The sequence below is a fragment of the Erithacus rubecula genome (assembly GCF_903797595.1).
Source record: "Erithacus rubecula genome assembly, chromosome: 5".
NCBI classification, from domain to species: domain Eukaryota; kingdom Metazoa; phylum Chordata; class Aves; order Passeriformes; family Muscicapidae; genus Erithacus; species Erithacus rubecula.
In genome coordinates this window covers 34,321,772-34,347,252 of record NC_136687.1, presented here as the reverse complement: position 1 = coordinate 34,347,252, position 25,481 = coordinate 34,321,772, and the positions used below count along the sequence as shown (strand labels likewise).

At 39.1% G+C, this 25,481-nt stretch overlaps 2 protein-coding genes across 4 annotated transcripts in view; both read left to right on the top strand.

Annotated features, from left to right (window-relative positions):
• GALNT7 (polypeptide N-acetylgalactosaminyltransferase 7) overlaps positions 1-20,760 on the top strand; it is a 69,488-nt gene extending 48,728 nt beyond the window's left edge. The window contains exons 4-13 of one of the 3 annotated variants that reach the window (XM_079305685.1): positions 2,497-2,627; positions 2,864-2,943; positions 4,732-4,914; positions 5,021-5,203; positions 8,153-8,270; positions 10,167-10,289; positions 12,316-12,534; positions 14,410-14,508; positions 15,791-15,919; positions 18,521-20,760. In XM_079305685.1, coding sequence (XP_079161811.1) covers positions 2,497-2,627; positions 2,864-2,943; positions 4,732-4,914; positions 5,021-5,203; positions 8,153-8,270; positions 10,167-10,289; positions 12,316-12,534; positions 14,410-14,508; positions 15,791-15,919; positions 18,521-18,658 — 1,403 coding nt within the window. In that variant the 3' untranslated portion in view covers positions 18,659-20,760. The remainder of the gene's footprint in view (positions 1-2,496; positions 2,628-2,863; positions 2,944-4,731; positions 4,915-5,020; positions 5,204-8,152; positions 8,271-10,166; positions 10,290-12,315; positions 12,535-14,409; positions 14,509-15,790; positions 15,920-18,520) is intronic. The other 2 variants (XM_079305684.1, XM_079305683.1) reach the window with 2 other exon arrangements.
• CEP44 (centrosomal protein 44) overlaps positions 1-25,481 on the top strand; it is a 494,127-nt gene that overhangs the window by 38,619 nt on the left and 430,027 nt on the right. The gene's annotated exons all lie outside the window — the stretch shown is intronic.

Here is a 25,481-nt window from a genome sequence, read left to right as displayed (position 1 = left end):
AAGTAATGAGCATAGGCAGGCAGCACAGGTTATTTTTATTAACCTGTGTGGAGGTGCTTGCCATGGGGAAATTGAAGCAGTAATCAGTGATTGTGTTAGAGCTGAGAGCCCCACTTTAACAGTATTACAGTGCAGGGTACTCACAGGCAGGAGGCAGCTGCTCTAGAACACACTCCTGATACCATTTTTCTAGTTCTCAGACTGCTGTCATTGAGTTGAGGGGGAAAAAAAAACCTGCTTTCCTCCTCCTTTGTAATCTGCAGTGCCCAAGATCCTTTGGAGAAACTGTGTTTTTGAAAGACACTGATTCATGCTTTAATCATGCACTTAGATGTGAGAGAGGAACTCAAATAGGGGAGGGCCAGATTGGTGATTATAATATTTTGAAAGGTAAAATATACATTTTTGAACAAAAACCAGATTGCTGTAAGGCAGTTGAGAGATGTCATAAATATACATTCTAGGTGAACAAAATTTAATGCTGGCCAAGCAATATTTTTGACTGTAAAATATCAGGATTTTTTACACTACTGTCATGCAGGATTTGTAGAATGGGAAGGAGGAAAAATTTCAGCTTTCCTGTGGGAAATAGCACTTGCTGCTAACCCTGGCATGGTTTCAGATAATAGACTGCAAAGTCCTGAGACTTGTACTGTAGAAAAGCTTTACACAATCAATATGACAGGTTTTTACAGCTCCCTGTGAGCCTTACATAGTTGAACGTTTGATAAGTAAAACATTTGGTCTCATAGGCAGGAGAGCTGGAAATAACTTCAGGTTTTAAATCTCTAAAACATTCCTGACAGTCCTTCTGTAACACATACTTGGAATTTGCAGCATAAATAATGGTGTGGTATAAAGATTCTCTTAGTACTACTTCAGTATGACCTCAAAACTCTGTTGATTTTATCCTATAAAAATTTATATCACTGCTATCAAATAATATATTCTTTATTTATTACAAGGCATGTTCTTCTATACAACATATGTGATAAATTTGTTCTTTCTCCAGTTGGACATTTATGTATCCTTGAAGTTTTCCTAATGCACAAGGATTTCCAAAAAAATTTTAAATGTGTGTGGGAAAGGAGAATACATAAAACTTGGTTGAGAAAACTTTTTTCTTTTTAAAGGTGGAGTGCAAGGATGATTAGAGTATCAAAAGATAGTGATTTCAAAATATTGTTCTTTGGTAGAATTGCTGAATTTTCAATATTGGAAACTTCACTTCCTGAGAAACACTATTTCCTTTTCAATTACATGTAGCTTCTGTTCAAACTTTTATTTTTAATACTGCTGACAAGAATGTAAAGCATACTGAAACATAAGTTGCAGAAGTCTCCAGGCTTCATCATTTTCATTCAGGTTGCAGAAAATGTTTCTTCTGAAGTAACCTGATGTCTTGTTGCTGCTGGAAGGGACATGCTCCTGCTTCCCCCTCTGCATGTATCCCCTCCTGTTGGATCAGCACAGGCATGGCATCTATCAGCCCCTGGAGCTGCTGCAAAGCAAACCAGTGCATGGATGCCTCAGCTGTAGATTAGGTGGCTTATTTTGGTTCCTGACTGAAACTGGAGCTGTAGGCAATTCTTTTGAGCCTTTGAGTACAAAAATAGATTTTTAACAAGCACCAATAGCTAAGTCAGCATACCCACAAACAGCAGGTGCCTGATTACCAGCCTTTCTGCCCTTGTGAGTTTTCTCAACAGAATATCTGGGCAAAAATGTTAAGCAACATTAGGATCTTTTTCTCAAACTGTATGGTAGGAATGTGGTTTCCAGAGGAGTTTGGCTAAGACAAATACAAATCTGCTAATACACATCTGAAACCATTGAAGCATAGCTCATCTTGATTCTTGTGCAGTCACTCGTCCCTTTACTGATAGAAAACCCTTTGGCTAAAGGTTTGTTTTCTCCTCACTATGGCCATTTCTGGCCCTCCAATTATTCTCATTAATTTCATTAGGAGATTATAGTAAGACCTCCACAAGAGGGAACAGGTCTTCATGAAGGTGGGCAATAATTTGAGCATAGTGAGATTCTGCCTCAGGTTTCCAGATGATTGATAGAGTGACAGAAATTTTGTGAGGCAGAAAGTGAGTGAAGGGAAATGTTTAACTGAAAAGTGGTGCCTTCAACTGTACATGTGTCATCATCATCTAATGAGGAAAGACTGTGTGCTGAAGTGTAGAAACTTCTCTGGCTGCTTGGAATAAGACAAAAGCCCTGAAAGCCACTGTGTGATATGTTGAAGTGACTGAGTTGTCCACCCAGCTCCCTGTGGTGTGGCCAAGCACTTCAGCTGCCATTTCTTCAGATGTGCAGACACAAACCTGTGCCTTGAGGTCATGGTCTTCATCTCCTAAGTTTTAGTGCTTGTGAGTGGTTTAGTTAAAGGTTGTAGTAAATGTCTGTAGATATTTTTGGCTTACATTAAGAGTATAAAACTCTGTGTTATTAAACCTCACCAATTTTTTTTTCTTTGTTATCTGATAGCACACTTACAAGAGAGACTGGATAACTATATAAAGCAGTGGAATGGCCTTGTAAAGGTATTTCGAAATGAGAGGAGAGAAGGTTTGATCCAAGCTAGAAGCATTGGAGCCCAGAAGGCTAAACTTGGACAGGTAGGAGCCAGTTCACTCACAAATCTGCCTTTTGTTCTTTTTTGGGGGAAAAGCTTGTAGTGTCTTCAACAGACATGTGGAAATTATTGATAATGTTTTAAGAAGAAATTAGTTTTGCTAATTTAATCTTCATTTCCTTGTTTATAATATGAATGTATCTCAGTGTAAGTAAGCTCAAATCAAGTAATGATTTTGTATACAGAAATATAAGTTACTTTTCTTTTTTTCTTTCAAAGGTTTTGGTTTACCTTGATGCCCATTGTGAGGTGGGAATTAATTGGTATGCACCACTTATAGCTCCTATATCTAAGGACAGGTAATGTTCTCCTGTTATTTCCAGTGTCTGGACTTTTAGAAAGTAAAGGTCACAGTAATAATCTTCACTTTTCAAACTACAGTCAGTATTTTTTATATCTATATCAATATTTTCTGTATGATGATTATGTTATCTCCCAGCATAAAAGATACATAATGAGGAAGGAATAAAGGAATATAGTCAGGCAAATTAATCTCCAGGTAGTTTATTTTAATAGGCATACTTAATATTTTGTCTAGAGTAGAATGTATATAACTCTTGTCTTCTACAATGAGGCACTAATATAGAAATGTTCCATTCTATCTGAGCAAGGAGCATGATTGAACAAAATAGCTAAAATACCTCTGGGTTTTGGTAGAGAAAAAGTAGCAATAAATGTATTGGTTTAATGGGAGCTTAAAGCCCCCATCATCTCAAGAGTTCATAACTTCCCCATCTTTGGTCTTGATGTATGGTGTTATTTGTTTCCTCTGAAGTGCTTTGGAGCATTGTCTGTAGCAAAGCAAGGCCAGGCTTGAGCCTGACTCTGCCACAGCCCCAGGCACTTGCTGGGAGTCTGTACTGGAAGTGCCTGCACTGTGAGATCCCCAGGGCTTTCCTTTCTTCCAGCTGTTGAAATGCTGTTGTTGCTGTGTGCTACCACACTCTTAGCTTGATTGGTCAGTGGTGTGTGTATTTAGGAAACCATGTGCATGTTTAAACTCTTTAATCCCATAAAATAGCTGCTTAATCCTAAAAACTATTTGTTAACCTACTGTGCTACCACAAATTTTTTGAAGAATTGGGTTCTGTGTGTTTCAAAGGCTGTAACTCAACCAAGACTCTTTTTGGGCCAAGATACTAGAAAGAAGATGGAAATGCTTGTGTGCTGCCATTGGTTGTATGTTACTGTTTTACACAAGAAAGACTGGTGAGAAGAGGGGATTTTAGAGGCATCCTCCAGCAGTCCTGCAGAGGTGAAGGCTGCTGGAGGACCAGAGATGCTGAGGCACACAGCTGTGCCAGCAGACAGTGCTTGGCAGCCTCCTTCCATGCCCTGGTACCCAGGGTGCTGCTGCTTCTGCCTCAAAGAACAGCATGGAGTTATCATGCCTCTTCCCCCAAGCCTTTCCTGTCTCTTGGAGCTTCATTTAAAAAGGTGGAAGTGCTTCAGCCTGGGTCACTGGGAAACTCATTCGAGAAATGTGGGGGGAAAACAATATAATGTCTTTTCCTTGGTGAATATTGTTTGTGATAGGTCACAATGAGGAGTGTATTGCAAATCAAACAGGGAAATTCTACTAAAAACTGCTTCTAGGAGAGCACTAGTATTATTTTCTGTCCTTAGAGCTTAATGGGTTTTCAGGGTGTTTGAACAGGACAGTATAATGAAAATATGTGTCAACACTAGTAAAAGCTAAGAGTTTATCATACTTGTTGACAGCTAAGATCTGATATGAATAGAAATCACAGGAAATAATAATACTGTGAGAACCCTGGCCCTCTGAGGACTCCTCTGTTGCCTCCAGCAGTGCTTTATTAGAAGACTAATATCAAGAAATCCACATAAAGGAAAATGTGCTGATAAACCAGTTGATATATTAGCATATCAGACCTAACTTTTTTGTTTTTAGAACATCTTAAAACAATGTAAAAACCATCTCTTTTTTCTTCCAATGAGGCTTCAATTTTTTAGTAGTATGTTTACAGTGCTCTATAAACGTAATTAATGGTGTAAATTTCAGATTAGACAGATTACTCTTCTGAAATTGTATTTTGCTCTTTCTTTCCCTTCTATAAATGTTTCAGAACTACATGTACTGTACCTCTAATAGATTACATAGATGGGAATGATTATTCCATTGAGCCACAACAAGGTGGGGATGAAGATGGTTTTGCCAGAGGGGCCTGGGACTGGAGTTTGCTATGGAAACGAATTCCGTTAAGCCACAAGGAAAAGTCCAAACGAAAGCATAGAACTGAGCCTTATCGGTAAAGCGAGCTGCTTGCCTCCTGTCAGTGATGGTTGTCTAAACGCTGTCGTTTTTGCCTCCCCCTCTCTCCCCACCCCGTGCCCGTCCCCCGCGCCGCCCCGCAGAACCACATGCACTGTGCCGCTCATAGATGTCATAGATGGCAACTCTTTTAAGATTGTGCCCCAAGGGGGTGGTGACGAAGATGGGTTTGCTAGAGGAGCGTGGGATTGGAGTATGCTATGGAAGAGGGTTCCCTTGACCAAGAGAGAGAAGGAGAGCAGAAAGACAAAAACTGAACCGTATCGGTAATCACTAAATCACTTACCCGTTTCTTTTTTGTTTTTTCTGAAGCCAATATTGATCCACTAAAACCTGCATGTACTTCTAGCCTCAGCACCTTCACATTTCTAACCACACTAGCTGCTTTGTTTAGTCACACCTGTTTGCCACAACTGACTATTTGCTCAAAATATCTTTGCTACCTCGTGTTGCCTCTCCATTCCTGCTCATGTGGTTAATAGGGTGCACATTCGAATTTCTGGGTTCTGTTTGGCAAAATAAAACATTGTACAACTTTGTTGCCAGGGAAAACTTTAATTAGCCGTGATTTTTTTTTAAAGTGCTGGAAGTTGGAAACAACAGTGCTTGTTTAACCATTTGGTTTGAAATAACGAGCATGCTGGAAGTATTTCTAATAGAGGGTAATGCATAAAACCTGCCGCCTGCTGTCATGGCCTGATGCATGCACACAGCTGGAGGATTATGCATGTGTATCAAAAAAAATCCCTTTTTTCATATTTCTCCCACTTTGCTTCACAATGGATCACATCTGACAAAGAAGCATACTGTTTAAGAATCTTGGCTAGATATTTTCCAAGAATTTTAATGTAATACATATAACATTTTTTAAAAAAAAGGAAAAAAGATAAAAACAGCTTTATTGTGGGAAAAGTCCAATAATTTTAACAGAATTTCTGCCTTTTTATTATGCTTTGTAGTGGGGTGTGTTTTCTTCCCAGAAAACAAAAACTGCCTAGAAACCCTAGCTTAGAAACTACGGTTTCTGGATAGCTTTTCAATACTGGGAGACTGTGGTTCTGCTGGATTTTTATTACTTTCCCCTTCCCACTTAACTAATCGTGTTACTACATTTGAAAGCAATCTTCACATCTTCAGAATCTAATGTTTTCTGTTGCTTGTATATATGATTTAAACATTGTAAGAACTGATGTTGGTAATTCCCTATCCCCACCCATGATTGTTCTTTGCTAAAATGGCAACACATGCAAGCAAGTTATGAAGCTTTGATCTGTTATGTATACAGTTTAAATAATACCATTTTCTGATGAGGCTGTCCACATTGGAACTTTAATACTCACTTAGAGGGGGATAAACTATTTCAAACATCACTGTACTGTTCTGTGTTTACCATCCAAACAGGTCTTAAAATTGTTTAAACTGTTCCCAGAAACACAGAACACATGTTCTCAGAATGTTCTAAAAGATGACTTTATTTTTAATAATAGTACCTTCAGATTTACAGTGCTTCCTTTATAAAGAGACATGCCCTGCATCTGCTTGTGTCCAGGCTGCATGCATTTTCTTGCAGCAATACTAAGGCAAGTAAGACCAAGTAAAAGTCTTGCTGGAACCATAGCCAGGATTGCTTAGCTTAAAAAGAAAACAAAAAGATCCTCAGCTTAAAGTGCCAAGGCAACGTTTTTGTAACGTGAGAATTGCCCCAAGACTGAATCCTTCTTTCAGTAACAGTGCTTACCTCTTTGTATCCTCTGAAGTGAGCTACTGAGCTTATGTGGGTTTTGCTGTGTTCTTTAATGCACTTGGCAGCATCTTGGAGGCCAAGAAACTTCAGTATCTGAGGCTTCTACACTTGCCAAGTCTTTATGCTGCTGAGGAAAACCAAAGGTGCAGGCAAGCCACGGGGCTGTGCTATGCAAAGTGCTTCCCCCTGCTGTGTCTTCTGGTTCTTAACCTTTGAGCCCCCAGGATGCTAAAGCTGTGTTGGAGGATGATACAGTAGGCAGCAAGTAGAAAGGGATATCTGGCAGTACCCTGGCATGTGATCACCTAATCTGGACAGCAACTAAACTGATAATTATTATGCTTAGAGTCAGCACACTCACACAAGCAAAGCAAAACAAGGAATGAATTCACCATGGGCAGGCAGGTGTCCAGCCATCTCCAGGAGAGCAGAGCCCCATCACAGGTAATGATGATTTGGGAAAACAAGCACCATCATCACTCCAGACATTCCCCCTTCTTCCTCCAATTTTCATATGTTGAGCCTGATGCCATATGGTCTGGAATATCCCTATGGTCAGTTTGGGTCCCTGTCCTTGCTGTGTCTCCTCCCAGCCTCCCAAGCACCCCCAGTCTCTTCTCAGCCTGGCAGTAGGAGAAGCAGAAAAAGCCTCAGCTCGCTGCAACCCCTGCTCATCAATAACAAAAACATCTCCACATTATTGACCCTGAGTTCAGCACAGATCCAAAACACAGCCCCATACCAGCCACTGGTATAAGAAAATTAACTCTACACCAGCCAAAACTAACATAAGCTGTAATCCAGACCATAGCATATTTTTTACACGTTAAAATTTACTAATTGAATCATGGCATATGGAAAGAGATTTACAAAGTCATTAAAAGGGTAAAAAAAGACTAAACCAAAATGGAAACCTTGTACTACTTTATCTAGGTCCTCTTTAAAATTTTACTGAGTATAATGTAAAGTGTCTCCTAATATGACAAAAAAAGATAGAAGATTAGAAAGCTGGAAAAATTCTCTTATTTGTTTAATAGACAAAGTGTTCCAATGTGGCAGCTCCTCAGAACATAAACCTGTTTGCAGTTTCATGTTATCTCAAAAACTAGCAAAATTTTTAAGAGGGAACCATCACACTGATTCTCATCTTTTTTCTTTTAATAGAAGGATGTTGACTGGCTGAATGGAAAATTCAGACCAAGATTTTCTATCATCAGATTCATTAATTAAAGAAATTAATTGTAGAAGAAAACCAACAACATAATAAAAAACAGTGACCTCACTAAAAATTATATAGATGCCAATTCAGAAAATTGCTGCAAGCTGATGACAAAGCTTTATGATTTTTCAGTGTATTGCCATTTCCCTGGTCTTTACTATATGTTAACTGAATTGCTTTCTTTGCTAATGCTTTCTCTGACTGCTGTTGTGTCCTTGTGGCAGAAGCAGTTACACTGTCTTCCTCTTTCAGGTCCCCTGCAATGGCTGGTGGATTGTTTGCCATTGAACGTGATTTCTTCTTTGAACTGGGTCTCTATGATCCAGGGCTTCAGATCTGGGGTGGTGAAAATTTTGAAATTTCTTATAAGGTAACATCAATATTTGAAAAGTAATTCAATAGAACTTTTTTTCTATGTAAATACTTCCATTTGGAGGTTAGACAGACCTCCCTCTTCCTCATGAAGCCCACGTTTTGTTGTGAGGAAATGTGACAGAGATGTGTCTCTTCACACCAGTCCTTGTGGACTTTGGGACAAAAGTGTTCAGAGAGGTGGCTTTGTGCTGAAACCCAAATGATGTGTAATCTAGGTTTTGTAAATGGTTTGGGATTGCACCCCTAACTGCCCAAATATCCAATATGAAACAATTCCAGACAGGAAACTGAATGTTCTCATAGTGAGTATGGAAAAATGTTGTTTCTAATGAAAGTAATGATAAGAGACAAGTAGTCCTCATAGTCCTCAGTTTATGCATTTGTGCTTGGAAAGTATACAATGCTGCAACAAAAAGTAATCTGCTTCCTCCCTGCCATTTTTGTGAGTGAAAAATTACTTAATATACTTTTCAGAAATTCAATAGCTTCTTTACAAGAGAAGTCTTCATAATTGAAATACTAACTGCATAATTCATAATCATTGAGGAGGATTTTATTTTCAGTCCTAGGCATATGCATGCTCTTCAGTTTGCAGGAAACATAAGATGATCATCATTAGCTTCTTGTCACTTCAGTATTTGTGATGACAGGAGTGCAGAGAGCAGGAATTGGTCCCAATTAACAGACAAAAATGAAGATGTCTTACATCCTCAGCAGTGATCTGTGAAATCGTAGGTGAATTTTACAAAAAGCACATTCACAGCTCCCCTAGTTGCTCTTGCTCTGCATGAGTTAGAGGAAAGCTCTGAGTGCACTTGTTCAGCTGTAAATCCATGTGCAAAGGCTTTTTATTGATGTTACACACACGGGGTCTTTATCTATATAATTCTGCATCTTGTTTAGATCAAAATCATGATTGAAATTACTTAAAGTAGTTCTGCAATTGAAATGCTCATTATTTAGAGATCTCCAGACTGGTTTCAACTGGTTTGATCACAGCCCATGTTCAGAAGAACTAAACATTTATCAGCCTTGTGTGCTAACTCATAGATAGCTAATAAAATTAATAGCCTTGCATATGGGAGGTTTTTTGATGAAACTTAGGAAAATCAATGTCTTGAAGCAATGAAGAAAGTAAGATATTCTGCCCATCTTTTCTAATACTGGTAAATCATATTTTTAATCTGGAATTCAGACTAATTTGAGACATTCACAAAGTAAGCTTGAATTAAGATTTGGTGCTACAATTAAACTTCTCCAAACTATGAGCATCTAAATTCTGATTTAAGTATGATTTTCTTTTCCCCGTTAAGGGATTATCCAAAGATATGTGGGAGTGAGGGAATTTCAGAATGTTAATGTATTTTACCCATTTTTATATTTTCAGCTACTGTAGTCAAATCAGTATCTACAAATGTTTCTACTTGGAACAATGGGTTACCTAACACATCCTTATTTCATACCAATCTTTATTATTTAAGAAAAACTGAAATGAATGGGCGTCTAACCATAACCCATCTTGGTGATGGCATGTGAATTACTTTAATAAAATCCAAATATCATTAATTCTGTCATAATAAAAATTACCCAGTTCCTGATTTTGTGCACTCATTCACTACTGTTGTTCTAAAATAGTGATGGAATGAGATGCCCAGTTTTTTAAAATATTGTTTTAGTTGAGTAATTTCCTGGCTGAGTTGAAAGTGTACTCAGTATACCTTTCGTTTCAAAGGCCTATTTTCTTTATGCTTACACCTGAAGCAAAAAATACATTAATATACAATCGTATGGTAAGAAATGTAGCTGACATGTCTACCATAGTTTCTTATCTATTTTTCTGTCTTAAGTTCCTGTGCATGTATATTAATAATAGCTTGGTTTTATCTTGTAGATCTGGCAGTGTGGGGGAAAACTGCTGTTTGTCCCTTGTTCTCGTGTTGGACACATCTATCGTCTCCAGGGCTGGCAGGGAAATCCACCCCCTGTGTATGTTGGGTCTTCTCCTACATTAAAGGTACAGTTATGAAGCAACCTTGAAGGTGGTTTTTGATTTCAGATAAGAAAATTTTTAGATAAATTTGTTTAAATTATTAGTAACAATTGAGAGAGCACTTCATCCAAAGCTATTTAGTATCTGAAGCGTGGATAATCATCCCTGCAGGAGAGTAATCTTTGTGTTAATCCCACTGTTATTAAGACTAGAGAATCCTGGAACCCATCTTCTTGCTCTAAAGCCTTCCCCCACTATCTTTGAGGTACAAATGCACTTCCTATTACTTAATGTCAGCACCCCCAGCCTTTGCTGCACTGTGCCCAAGCATGTATGAACAATTCTAACAACTATAGAACACTTCTGGAGATGAAGATCATGGGCTTGAAATCTCCTTTTACCTTGATAAAGATGAGTATTAACCTAGGCCAACTTAGAGAATTCAGGAAGCTAGCATCCCTCAGGCTTTTGTGTCTGCATTTGTTAGTTACTTAAGAAGCAGTAAATGACACCTGGGAAGATGGCATGCTCTGCCCTACATCAGAAGGATTGGCAACCACTCAGGTACACTGCAGGTTCTAGAAGTGTTACTCAAAACCTGAGATTAGAATTAGACATCATATCCAGAAAACAAATGAGCCAGCTCTATATCTTAACAGAGAATTTGAATCAAAAAAAGCTGTTTCATCTACCAGCAGGAAGAGAGACAACCCTCCTGTTAAGTTTTTCTATTGCCCAGTTTAAGCTTTCTCTTGTGCACTGTTCTGGCATTGGTAAATCCCCTTCCCAAAGACCCAGCTCTTTGTAAATTCCAATTCCAGAGCAGTCTTTCTAGACAAGGAGTACCTGTAGGGATATAGAGTGTGGCTTGAGCCAATCCAACAGTTAGTTCCAAAGGCAATGTCCCAGCCTTGCTGAATGGTAAAAATCTAACCTGGCATACACATCCCCACACCCCCAACCCCCCAAAAAAGTCCCTTACTAGTAATGTGAATTGATTCACATTTTGATGAAACAAGGACTAAGACCATTAAAGGGACCCAGGGGGACATATCTGGGGGTAGAGACAGAGTAATGGGCAGCAGGATAGCAAATGATAAGTCTATTGCTCAGTGCAGGCAAGATCCCAGTTTGCCTTGTCTGAAGTGATATTAACCATTTCAGTCTTCATAAAAGCTGATCAAAAATATTTACTGGATATCTTAACACTTTACATGAGTCTGCTGGCCTGCTTACTGAATATAAAAAGCCCTGCTGAATGTTCTTAAATCTTAAGTTACTTCTCTGTACAAGGCAGGATGTAGAAATAGCTTATTCCCCTCTTCAGGCACCCTCCTATCCTCACAGTAAATGTCCTTTTTTAATAGCTTTGTTCAATTTATTGTGGATGTAGATTAAAGTAAAAGTCACAATAATTTGTGCCTTTAGTTAGACCTTTAAAGACTGTTTCTATCACCAGGTCATTAACACTAGAAGAATTGGATGAAGTGAGGTGTGCACCAAGAATGTGTACAGGCAATGTAGAGACAGGAGCCATCAAAGAGAGTGAGAAAACAGATGTGAGGGAGAGGCTTGTAACCAAGTGACTATCCAACTTTCCCCCTTCTCCAAGCAGCTGACCTGTTTAAGACTGAATTTTTTTCCCTGTTAGTGGATCAATGCATATCATTCTCTTCATTAAAAAATTGTAGAAGGTGAACAGAAACCAGGAATTGCAGTTCTGACAGCAGCAAATGAATGCAATTTTGCACCCATAACTGAAAAATCTTTATATTCAAATAAACAATCTCTAATCTTAGAAAAAAATTTTGCACTCTCATTAAAGAGCCCAGCTTAATTGGCTGGCTTTAGTCCTAAACTATCACTTGAAATCAATATTCATGTGTCTTGTACAGCCAACTGACAGTGACAAATTATTAGTGCCATATAATAATACTATGCTGTCACTTTTTAAGAGGATAAATCCATAAATTTCTGTTATTGGCAGGGAGTTGCTTCTTGCCTATTTGTGTGTGCTTTGAGGTCACAGCAGTGTCTTTATTCTTCACAGAACTATGTCAGAGTTGTAGAAGTGTGGTGGGATGAATACAAGGATTATTTCTATGCCAGCCGGCCGGAGACAAAGGCACTGCCCTATGGGGACATATCTGAGCTGAAAAAATTCCGTGAAGATCACAACTGCAAAAGTTTTAAGTGGTTTATGGAAGAAATAGCATATGATATAACTTCATATTATCCCTTACCACCCAAAAACGTGGACTGGGGAGAGGTAGGTACACCACATAACACCTATGTAATTGAATCCTTCACATAGGAGTATTGGTTATGATTAATAGATGAAAATATCTTTTGCATGAAGGCCAAGAGAAAAGATCATGAAATCCAGGTGGAGTTTGCTCTGCCTGTGTTTGCTAGACTGGGATGTACATTTACAGCCTCAGCAAGTCCCTTACCTGCATGTAATAATTTGATATGATTCTGTAACCATTGTTTCCAGCATTAGTGTATACAATTATGACTTCACTAAATTAAGGATGTGGTTACTTTCAAGTGGTTGGCAGAGAGTTGGCATATCACAGGTGAGTGCAGGACTCCCCACTGACCTCTGCCTGTCTCATTCTGGAATTTTGCCCACACCTTGGTGAGCACTTACTGCAGGTCTCTTGCCTGCTTTCAGATTTTTTTCCCCTCTGCAATTGATTACATCTTTGCCCTGTCTCCTATTTATTTCACTTTTGCAGATTGTTGAGGGCAAATCAGAAAATCTTCTTGATAACTGAGGAGAACTCCTGTGTCTCACCAAATTTAGCAACCTTCTTTCCCAAGATACGATGAATATGATACATGGTTTTATAACTTCAAAAGCACATTAAAAAATACAGATCTGTGCTGTCTCCTATCATCAAGCATCACCTCTAATTTCTTTATGTTAGAATTAGTGATACAGAGCATGTGCATGGTGAAAGGGGGTATAAATTATCTTTTATCTGAGGTACCAGATGAACAATGCCACCTTGATTTCTTACCTAAGAGATAGCACAAAGCATCAGCTACTATATGAGCCTTAGACCTCCTCTGGAATCTACATAAAGGGTTTAGAGGGTACACTAAACATTACTGTTCACAAAGGTGAAAGCATGTGAAGAGTTTAAAACAATACTGGCAACCTTGCAGGAAATCATCCCCAATAAAAGCAAGTGGGTCTGGTGGAGCAACAGGAAGATTCTAAGCTGAGACTTTTCAGAAGTTTTCTTCAACTCTTCCTCGCAGGATGCTAGTTATCCTATGTCTGAGAAATCCTGTCCTCCCATTTGTAACACCACACTGATTGCATTTACAAACTCTAGGGTGTGAAAGTACAGGGTTCATCTTCCCTAAAACTCCCTGGAAGAGTCTAAGCTTAGTCTTCCAGACTTTTTATACCATTACAAAGAGGAAAGAGGCTTTGGCAGAGAAAATAGGTCTGGAAAAAATGTTATTTGTGTCATAAAGTCTTTTCAAGGCTGCTTGTTGGCCCTTCTGAGAAGGGAGTGAGATAATCAGGAGTTGAGACATGTTTTATGACAGGACTTCTGTTCTTTATCCCTGTGCCTGTGCCTGTGCCTGCACCTCATCATTTTTTTCTTTTTTTTTTTTTTTTTTTTTTTTTTCCTGTTTAATTGCTGCTGCAGAAGGTCCATCTGAGCAGCTGGGTCAGTGGGCTGTGCCTGGCTGTGGGTAGTTGCTGCTGTGCATAACTTCTCTGCATCCTGTTTCTCTTCATCCACAAGATGAGAGCAATTTACCTGAGCTCCTGAGCTTATTTGTGAAGACCTGGGAGATGGAACATGCTCCGATAGGAGATTGGATAAATTAAAATACTTGAAAGTCCTATATTTTGGTGTTATTAATTTGGAATTGAGCTTTGCAACTCTGGGTTTATCAGCATACTCTGACTCATGGAAGAGCCTGCAAACTAGCATGGGCAGGTTGAAGCTCCATCTCCTGGAACAGTTAACATCAGTGTTTAAATTTCATACACAGGTTTGTCTAATCTCTCTGTCAGATACCTGTTTCTGGTTTGAGAGATAAGTGAGAATTTTCTGAACTCCTCAGCATTTATTTTCTCTTGAGACTAACTTAGAGTGCAAAACCTCTTTTCCAGATTAGAGGCTTTGAAACCTCTTACTGCATCGACAGCATGGGGCACACCAACGGTGGCTTTGTTGAGCTTGGGCCATGCCACAGAATGGGAGGAAATCAGGTAAGGAGCTTGGAGCCAAGTCTGAAGGAGAATTGCTTGCTGAGGATTGATAACAGGCAGGTTTTCTTTTAAGCCTGTACATTAAATCACCTAGGTGCCAGATGCAAAGGTGGAAGTTCGGGTTTTCCTTAACCGTACTGACTAAATACTAAAATACAGAAGACTGAAAACACCATTTCAAACATAAATGATATGAAATTGAGGGCAAATTTATAATCCATCCTTCAGAGAAACAGAAATGAAGAACCAACAATATCACTGATTCAGCTCTTAGCATTGCTCCTGATTCACCACTTACCTTTACTTAATAATTAATCCTTCAGGAAAAAAAACCTTACTCACTGTGGCTCAATTATGTAACAAAGTTGTTTTGGTCTAAGTATAAAACATGTTTGTGCAGTAACTCATCTTCCACCACATGACAGAGGAAAATTAACAGAAATTTGTCTCTGCTTCATTTACAAATTAATTGACAGAACATAATTACTATTAGATGGTTGCAATCCAAGCTTTTATTGTGTTAGACCTACAACTTCACAAACCTACCCACACTGCCACACAAACAGGCTGTTCTGTCTTTATATCTTTTCTGGCTGAAAAATTTTTCAGAATTTAAGTTCTTATTTAAGCCCATGTAAACTTAATCCAGGCAGTTTTGTCATGGCAATTGTAAAAGTTAGGATTATATTTTTAGAAATCTTACATGGATTAGCTCTTAGGAGCCCCTGGAAATGTCTCTTATAAAAATCTGATATTTAATAAAAAGGTTCCCTAAATTATTTTTTCTGCATATGCTCTCAAAATACCCTGTAGCAATTATTCTGTAAGAAGCACCTAGGATAATCTCTTTGTATCTGGATGAATTAGACTGATTTCCTCCATGGGTAAAATGCCAAAGTTTTAATGTCTTCACGTGAAATTACTGTCCAGGATCAAGGACTTGCTACCAGGCTTTTAGAAAGATAATGGGTTGTTTGGTCATCAAATCATACAAAGGTTTTTAATCAAACACTTTCAGAAGTCTCAAGAATAGGAATCCCTGTACCATTTTTGTCTTTCTGGTTAAGTTTCTTGGCCTTCTAAGTCCTACAGGAATGTTAACCATGAAATTTAGTATTGTGATAGTAGAAGTGTGTTATGCAAAATAAAGGACTCTCCTGAAATACAGGTGTAATAAAACCAGAAAATGTTTTGAATGTTGCAATTCCATTCTATTTCCAGTGTTTCTAAAATGCTTGTTGAGTCAACTGTTACAAAAACGTCTCTTTTTTTTTTCCATTAGCTCTTCCGAATCAACGAAGCAAATCAACTCATGCAGTATGATCAGTGCTTAACTAAAGGACCAGATGGATCCAAAATTATGATTACACACTGTAATCAGAATGAGTTCAAGGAGTGGCAGTTCTTCAAGGTATGCAACAGATACATGGAAGAAAATAGGTTTTTAGATTTCATACTGGCCTTTTTGCACCTTTAAAAATTGTTCTGTGTACATCTGAAATTAAAGATCTGTGACAAGGTTAACTGAATTAAGTAAATTGTTAATGGCACATGCTCAGAAATACATGCTTGCTAGAAAAACTTACTCTAGTGAAAGATTCTTTTAATTAGTACTTCAAGTTGCTGTTTTCTGTAGCAAAACCTTTAAGGAGAACTCCATGAGGCTACATTAGCCACAGGGATATTAGGAGTTAGTTAGCAGGTGTGTCAGAGGAAGCAAAGAGCATGTTCACTACTAGTGACAGACTTTATAAAAGCTTTTAGTGCCATCACCCTCTCTGCTTGCATGCTTTAAATCAAATCTCTTCATCTCATATGTGCTGTGAGAATATGGTTTAAATGCTGGAGTGCATTTAGAACCTTGGGTTCTAAATTAGGTCTCATTTTGGGCAGTCTGAAAGTGAAGATATTTTGAAGTCTACACAGAAGCAGGTAAACATAAGATTATTCTGCCTTTTGTGTTGTCTTCTTCAGTATTTCACTTTCTGTTCATTAGCCATTCTCTAGTAACAATAACATGCTCTGTTCTTACTCCTGGGTGTAGTGCTGTTACAATGCTATTGCAAAATCTGTAAATTTGTAGTAAATAAGTCTTTAATAAGGACTTGGAATGTTGGCTGATATACATGTGAGTCTATTTAGTCATTACCTCTGTAAGTCCTCTGTTTATTATTTTCTATTTCTGTTTGTCACTTTTTAATAGTGAGATTGTATAGTCTAGGGGTGATGTTATCCTTGGATATAGCCATATATAACTTGGTTCTACATCTTATAAACTATCCCATGTCAGTTTTTCTTCAGCTTATATAGCTAGTATGTTGCATATTTATTAATTCATTAGCGGGTTATCTGTACTTTTTATTGTTTGTCTGAAAGATGAAGGCACAGTTGCGTGCAGTGAAGTCTATTTTTTATCCTTTACACTACTCCTGGTGTTTGAATAGAGCAGATACCATAATGGCACTTCATCCAGCTCAGCTTCCTTCTGCTGGATAGACAGACAAATTTCTTTAAACCTTAAATGTAAAAATCAATAAGTAGTGGCAGGTAAGTGCCAACTTCAGCATTAATATTTCAGCAGAATAATACATAGCAGTTTTTAACTCTCCAGCCATTCTAGCATGTCCCAGCATGTTACTTGGCTTCTCTCTAAGAATTTAATTAATGCAAGATCCATTTCCTCTACACTGGCACCAGTTGTATAATTGTTTGCTTATTACCACAACTTATAAGGAAGCTCAGTAAGCACAGTCTGGGCTGTAGAAGAAAACACTGACTGGCTTCTAAAAGGACAAAAAAAAAAAAAAAGGAGAGTGAGAATGAAAGGACCACCAAGGGTGTGTAACCAAATATAGGAATTGGGCTCACTGCTGTGCAGAACTGAGGGTATAACTGTTTCTTCTAATGGCAAAGGTGTAAGGAATGAGACACTTAAGGACTGCTGGAAAATATTGTGGCCTTGTGTAAGTTAAAGCTGCAAGGAGATTTTATCTGGTTGGTCAGTTGGCTGTCTCTGAAACAAGCAGTGTGCCAGTTTGCTGAGTGTAACAGGTGCTGCTTGAGCACTGAGCAGTAGCAGGGCTTCAGTGCCTGTTAGCAGACATCAGGAACAGGGCTGGTGGTGGTCTGCCTGTTGCTTTTGTTTAGACATCCATTTTTCTCTCCAGCTAGAGGGTCTCCATATGTGGCCACACTGCAGGAGCCAAGTATAGATGTGAACCCACACGTGTGTGGGGTGATGGATACCCCACATGCTGGGGTATCTGTGTGCTTGGGGCAGGGCTGCAGAGCCCAGCTGCAGTGCCATGGGCTCGCTTCTGTCCCTCCCTCCACAGTGGATGCAGCCAGTCAGGGAGCCAGGGCTGCTCTGGCACATGCAGTCAGCAAGCAGCACAGGAGCCACAGGCAGGAGACTCCAGCATGGCAGCGTGGTGGGTGTGGGAGGAGATAGATGTGTGAAAATCAGCCTGAGTGTGCCTGGCACAATAGCTTTGCACTTCCCTCAGCAGCCTCCTGTTGCTCCAGAAGCCAGACTTAACTCTCATTCTCTTTGCTCTTCTTCCTGCCAGCCAAACAGCGAGCCAAGTTAGTATGTTTTTTACCCCTGTGTGGTTAAAAAGGGCTTACTGGAGGAGGACCTGCCCAGTAAAGTCCTCATAGAGCTGTCCTCAAAGTTAATCTTTTAGTTTGGTTACAGGATGGGTGAAAAGGCTAGAAGCATTTTAGATAGATAGAGTTTTGCCCATTTTGTTAGCAGTTTGTTGCCTGAGAGAAGTGGGAGGTGTCTCAGGTGGACCTACAGAAACCAAAGTTAATATGAAGGCTGCAAAGTGCTAGGTTTCGCAAATTGTAAAATGAATATAGAACAGATCTGTTTTGGGATGCTGAAACCTGGTTTTGTAAATAGCTATATTGCAGATGTAAAGAAAATGTTAAAAAAAGCAGCCCAGACCAACAAAAATAAATCCAACACAAAAACCCAACATATTTTCCTGGTGGTTTTGTCTTTCAGAATCTGCACAGATTTACTCACATTCCATCAGGGAAGTGTTTGGATCGCTCCGAAGTCCTGCATCAAGTTTTCATTTCAGAGTGTGACTCCAGTAAAGCAACACAAAAATGGGAAATGAACAACATCCTTAGTGTGTAGACAGACAAAACCTACCTACTGATGCATTCATTTGTACAGGACTGAACATAGCCTGAAAACTGCTGCAGTTATTAACTTTGTACAGCTGTGAGCCTCCTGGCTTGGATGAAGGACATAGAGGAACTGTGATTATTACAATAACATTATCATCCGCAGTTAATGTTTACAAAACTGCTTTACCTTAAACTCTGTAGATGTTTACATCTTTTTGTTGCAAGATGTTGGTAAATTAATGTGCTGTTAGCTATGGTTCATAGGAACATAGTTAAAAGCGTTGTTGTCTTCTTTGGGATTACACTCAGGGGTCTGAAGGCAGTTTTTTTACACACACTTGAAAAGGTTGGAGTAATCAGATTTTCATAGAACTTGGTGATTATCAACCTGTTGTATATTTTTATTTAATTTTACATCTTACTAAGCACTGCCACAGGTTATTAGCCATGGTGGCCTTCTCTCACAGTCATGCTGCTTTTTTGGAAGATGAATTTCAACATATTTAGTGCCTCTTTCATTTCTCTCTTTCACAAGGAAAGTGTTTGTTGGAAATTTACAGTGGGTTGTTCTGAGCTGTCACCAGGGGTAGGGACCAGCCCTACCAGCCTGTGTAATTACTGTGCTAACAAAGACAAATTTCTATTGCCAGCTTGGCTGCTCTGCTTCAGCTGAATGCTTGGTACAGTGGAAGGAAGACTGTCAAGTTTAGTGCTAATGTGGTACAATTTGATGGAGGTAAGCACCCCCACAAATCCAGTTAAGAATTTATAAGCATTAATTTGCTTGTTTAAACCATGCCTTACATTAAAAAAAATTGAAATCAACAACTACAACCAAGCTGCACAATTATGTAAAGTTTGTAAAGAATCAAATACTTAATTCATACTGCTATTTTGAATGGAAATCACTTAGAGGTGGACTAAATCTTTTAATTAGGAAGAAACATCTAGCTACTTAACACATCCACATAATTTGTCACAAGAACATCTGTCAGCCAGTTTGGATGCCAGATTTAGATTCAAAAAGAGAAATGGAAATCCTGAAATCATACTTGTTCGTGCTAATTTTCTTATTGTTTCTGTCATTTGCAACTTCTCCAGAGGGATTACAAACACAAAATCCAACTGCTTGGTGCTATAGTGTACAGAGTAGAATGTGAAGAAGTTGTTTCTAAAAATGTTCTGGATGCAAACTCCCTTAGGAGTATAAATATTTACCCTGGAGGAATAGAGAGGTGGAGGGGAAATGACTTATCCTCACTTCCTTTGTCCAGATTTTGTGACTTAAATGTTGACATCAGTGTACTGATTCCATAACTGTTATCCCTCTAACATGACACACAATTAAGTATGACTAAATCCTTCCCTGAAGTCCAGAATAGCATTGCATGCAGCTTCCATTGATGTTAACAAGGGTTATGTATCATATTTGTGACAGAGCTGGATCTTTGTAGGGCTGTCAGCACTGATCTATTAGTTTGGGATCTTTCCTAGTTTCTTTAAACTTCTCGTCTATCCTTTCGGAGCTATGAAAAATAGAAAATAAAGGAGGGAGAAACTGGAAAAAAAAACAACAACAAAAAAAAGGAAAATAAGGTTTTGTGCCGGTACTTGTTCCTTGTGTGTGTGAAAACTGACTCCATTTGTGTGTTGGGTAGATTAATTTAATCATACAACTATGCATAAGAGAAAGAATGGTGGCACATAAATTGTGCAGGCGTGCATTTTAAATGGGTATTATGTGCAATTCATTGAAAGCTGATGCTGTGTGTGAATATGAATCTGTATGTGAGACTGAAACCTTACAAAACATGAGATCATAAAAAGCTGTTGCTGTAATGACTTTTTCCTACTATAGCCGGCTTGGAAAAAAATAATTCCCATATTCTTGCTTTGTAAGTTGATGATAATATCACTATGCATTTCTACATATTTTATAAATTTGATTTATGCAGATTTTGATACACTGTATGTTTCTGTAGAAATTGTATAAATCTTAAAAAAAAATTTATTAGGGATAAATCTGGGAAACCTATGTATATCTTACTCATGGGTTGCTTGTTTTCTAGGTGAAGTAAATAAAATATTTGAATTTTTTGTTTTACTATACTTTTTACAGAGTAAAAATGGATTATTATCTTTATAGAAACCCCCATATCTCAAAATCTAGACTATTTCAATGCTACAAACTTACAGATATTAAATGTAATTTATTTTAAGTTTTATCTAGCCCCCCCCCTTGCAACTGTGGGGACTTAGGCTTTTTCCCAGTGAAATGAAAATTTAAATTCCCACTGAGAACTGCTACATGGACATATTTGGATTTTTATATCACCTGTCGTGATATAATTAGATAGATTTAATTTGCTCATAGAAAATTAAGTTGAAAGTAGAACCAATGGTCAGGTATAATTTGTAGTGTTCTTACTGTGTCTTATCTTAGTTCATTTGTTTCCACCAAGAAACATGTTTCAATCAAACTTCATTTTTTTTTCTGAGGTTCCTTAGCAAAGGAGGATGTAATTAAATCAGGGCATGAAAGACACACAAGTTCTAAGAGCAAACCTAAGACCTGAAGTCTACAGGGCTTTTTTTACAAATGGTATTCTTGCTTCCCAGCCATATCTCAGTGCACTTTTCAGTATTCAGGCTTCAAAAAGTTCTTTTGACAAAACTCTGGAGTTGTAGCAGAGACTATTCATGTAGGCAACACCCTTTAATGTATGGAAACAGGGACTGATAGGAAGGAGGGGACATGTCTTTATTACCAGAGATGCTGGCACCAGGAGAACCTATGGCACACTTGGGACAGTGCCAAAGACTGTGTCCCCACTGATAGCATCAGTGCATTCTCTTTCTCTAATGCTAGTCAATCTCCTTTACTGCTGTCTGCTTCTTCCATACCATTTGCCTCCAAATTGCAGTCCCTAAAGCCAAAACACCAACTTACTGCTCTAAAACTACATCAAGAAACTTGAGATCTATTGTACTGTGCCAGAGATGTTAAAATTTTATGCTCAACTCTTGATCTATGAGCCTTATTGCAAGAAAGAGCAAAACATACCACTGCCTATAAAAACACAAAAGGTGCTTTAGTAGATTATGCTGTATATAAAGCACAATTTTCCTCTTACTTTAAAAAACATCAAATTGTGCTAGAAACTGTGGACGCAAAGTAATAAGGGGAGTTTAAAAACATGAAGAAGAAATTATCTACGCTATTGAACACAAACTTTGTTTCTGTAAAAGCATTTATTGTTTGTTCCCTGCTGGTGAGCTTAGATCCATCAGCTGTAATAGGTGAAGAGAAATAACTCTAGGGAATACAAATTGGCAATGTTTCTGTTTCTGGTTGTTCTCACTGCTGTGAAAGGCGTGAGAATACTAGGTCTTGCTGTGTTCTGAAATCTTCTCCTGCTTACTTTTGTGAGAATAATCTGACAAGTGTCAGTGTTATCTTCCAGGGTAATATGTACTTTCAGGGAACATCAGAAGTGGTTGCCAGTGTTTGGTCCTCTGGCTGTTGACTTTACTTACCCTGCAAGCCTACTCTGAACTCCTGCAGTGTTGAAATAGTAAATTGTGTTGCTTGGCTGGCACTATATAAAAGGACTCTCTATGTAGAACTAATCTAGTTAGAAAAAGTGATAGGCTATCAGAAAAATGTAGGGGATTTTAGCTCCCTTGGTTTTTGAATAAAACCTGGAACATAAGCTGTAAGTGACCCCTGAAGTCTGAAACCAGTTTGGCCCTCCTGTGATGGGGAGCCTCACTCACTGCTGCCTCAGGTGTGTACACTTGGTGGGAGCTTTCTCCCTCGTTGTGCCCTCAGTTGTGGAGCCCAGAAAAGTGGGAAGAAGCGTTCATGTGGATTTTACATCCCAGTAACCCAGGTAATGGTTAGTAACCTTTGTTTTTTAAAATCTTGTAAAGCTAACCTGTTCTTTATTTGGAGGATCTAATGAAGGGATCGTGACCGTGTAACATGGGTAATATTAAAACTAAGGTGTCTGCACAACCCTTGGGATTTTTACCTCATTGCACTGCTCTGTGGCCTTTCTGAACAACAAAGTGGATGGAGACTCTCCAGCAAAGTCGTGGTCTGTGGTGGGTGATGCATCTGAACTGACTGATGAAAAATGGGTGTTCACCCAAGTCTGTAAGGAGGAGTTAAAGCTGCTGAAACACCAAGATGAAAAGGTTTGTTTGCATGTTAGAGCCTTACTAATATGCTTCACAGAGAAGAAACAAAATTGTTTTAGGGACAAGAATAGTGTCCTTTCTGGAGTGCAGCTAAAGCAGGGCTGACAGCTGGGTGTGTCCAGCACTCTCATGAAAGCAGTTCAGTGTGAAAGCAGATCTGCCTCCAGTGATCTAACATTCAAACAAATCCATGATGTTTCTTGTGCATGACTAAAGTATAGGTCTAGCTGATAATAAAACACAAACAAACTAATGGCTGAGATGAGCATAATGGCAATAGCAGCCTTCTGGCTGAATGTCCCTGGGAAAGGGAAAATGAATGGAGAGTTGGTATTTTACTTCCCTGGAAAGGGCTGCTGGTGGCAGTGTGTGTCAACTAGAGAAGGCAGCATGCCCAGACTGTTGTTAAGCTACAGGCTTCAGATGAAGAAGCAAGGCTTGGAATGGGCTTTCTGAACCACATGAAGGCACTGAGGTGGAAATAGGAGTCAAAATGCAGCCTTTCCCCTTGAAATTTTTGGGATTTCCCCAGGAAAATCATGTAGGGCAGTATCTTTCTGGCAGCCCTGACATTAGACAGGAGTAGGTCTTTGGGTACAATGTCTTCTGAATCATCTGTGTGTGGGGGTGCATGTTTCCTGAGTTAGCCCTGCCACAGGAAACAGCATTAGCACTTTGGGGAACCAGCTGGGCCAGAGCCATAGGGACTGCTACTGCCACTTCTGAGGACTGGTGATGAACACACCCCACTGCAAGTGATGAAAATCCCCCTCCACACAGCCAGGGCTCTGTGCCACTGTGTCACTGTGCACAGGAGACCCCAAGCCCTGCCTGGCAATGCAGGTTTTGCCAGCCTGAGCCTGTGGGATGGCTGCAGCACCCTGCCAGAGCCCTCAAGGCCATCACGATTGCCCAACAGAGAGCTACAAATGCAGTTTTTGTGTTTTTATTTCTGAGACAGCAGAAACTGTGGAAGAAAGTAGAACTGGATGAAAGCAGAAGCCTTCTGGATGATTCTTGTGAGTTCATAAGAAGCAGAGATTTGGGAAAAGCTGACCAAGAGAAAAAGCATGCCCAGCTCTGGAAGGGCTTCTGCCATGCTGCTCTTTCAATTGCACTGAAGTCCTACCTGTCCTGGAGATCCAAGGAGCCTCTAGAGATACAACTAATCAACCTGGCAATGGAAGGGAAAGCTGTCTGTCCTGCCATCTGGGAGAAAAGGTAAGATGAAGTGGGGTATTGCTGAGGAAAACAATTCTGTAACCCTGTAGCAGAGTGGGGTCTGGTTACTATTTATGAAAAGCTATTGAGAATAAAGTAATATTGAATGGGCCATTTCTGGTTGGAGATAAGAAACACTCCTGGTTTGTTTTTTTCCTGTAACATTATGCCATTATCTTCCAAGTCATTATGAGAAAAATAGTGTCCATGTTCCAGAATTATCATGGACAAGCTGAAAAATATTTTTAATTAGGACAAGGATCATCAATGTAGCAAAACATTAAGCACCTGCAGGATCAGATCAAAAGTCAGGTAGCACAGCAGCCATCTCACTCAGAGGTCAGAAGGATCAGTGTGGTCAAAGAGTGCTGGGCAGAGGGAAAGGATGCTGCAAGGATACTTGTCTAACCTTGTCTCTGCTTCTGGCATTATATAACTCAAGCACTTTCTGACTATACATGGCATTTCTATTTAATAGTATAAGTTTCCCCAACTGCTAGGCAGACTTTAGTCACATGTCATCTGATCTATGCATAAAATTTTAAGGTTTCCGAAGAGGCATGCTGTCTCTACAGTGCACTCCTCTGCTGTGACAAATCAGTGAGATTTGTGAATTCATAGGTGAATTATGAAGGCTTGTTAGAGGTTTTAATTCTTGAAGGAGCAGTCAGTGCTAGGTCAGTGCAGAGTTCAGCCACTCAGAAGCTGGTTTCAAGGTAGCAACACTGACAATATCATCATTTTCCAAAGGGCCTTTCAGAATGCTGTGGTCTTGTCCATGCAAACATAATCCCTCCAGCTCTGCTGAAGAAATGATTTATAGGTACAAACTTTACCTTTAGATATTTGGGCCAGGAAATACTGACAATAGCTTTTCCTACAACTTACAGGTGGAACACTGGATCTGCTAGTTATAATGATTTTTCTGGTGGTTGACTTAATATTCAGTCCTCCATCATTAGCCTCTCCAACACTGAGGCTAAGGGAGATAGTTGATTCCAGGATGACAGGAAAATCAGAGCAATGTACAGGTTCACTTACTAATCCATGCTGGCCTGTGACAACTAAGTAGTTTGAGGAATTTGTGTAGGGAGTCATCTTTTTCATCAGGTAGATCTGAATCTTATGTTATTCCACAGTTAGGGGACTTAATTCATCCTTGAATGCATCCTGTGTGCATTGAGAATGCATCGGTGAGCTCAACATCTTGGTTCTGTTATGGGATTCTTGACACTGGATTCAAATAGGATCATTGAAAAGCAGATGGGTTGTGATGCAGCTCATACAAGAGGCCCAGCAATTTTTGGAAATGCAGGGCTTGCTGGCCAAACACTTAGATATTTCAGGATGTGTAAAGAAATAGAAGCCAAAATGAGGAAACAAACAGAAAAATAAATCTATGCTAA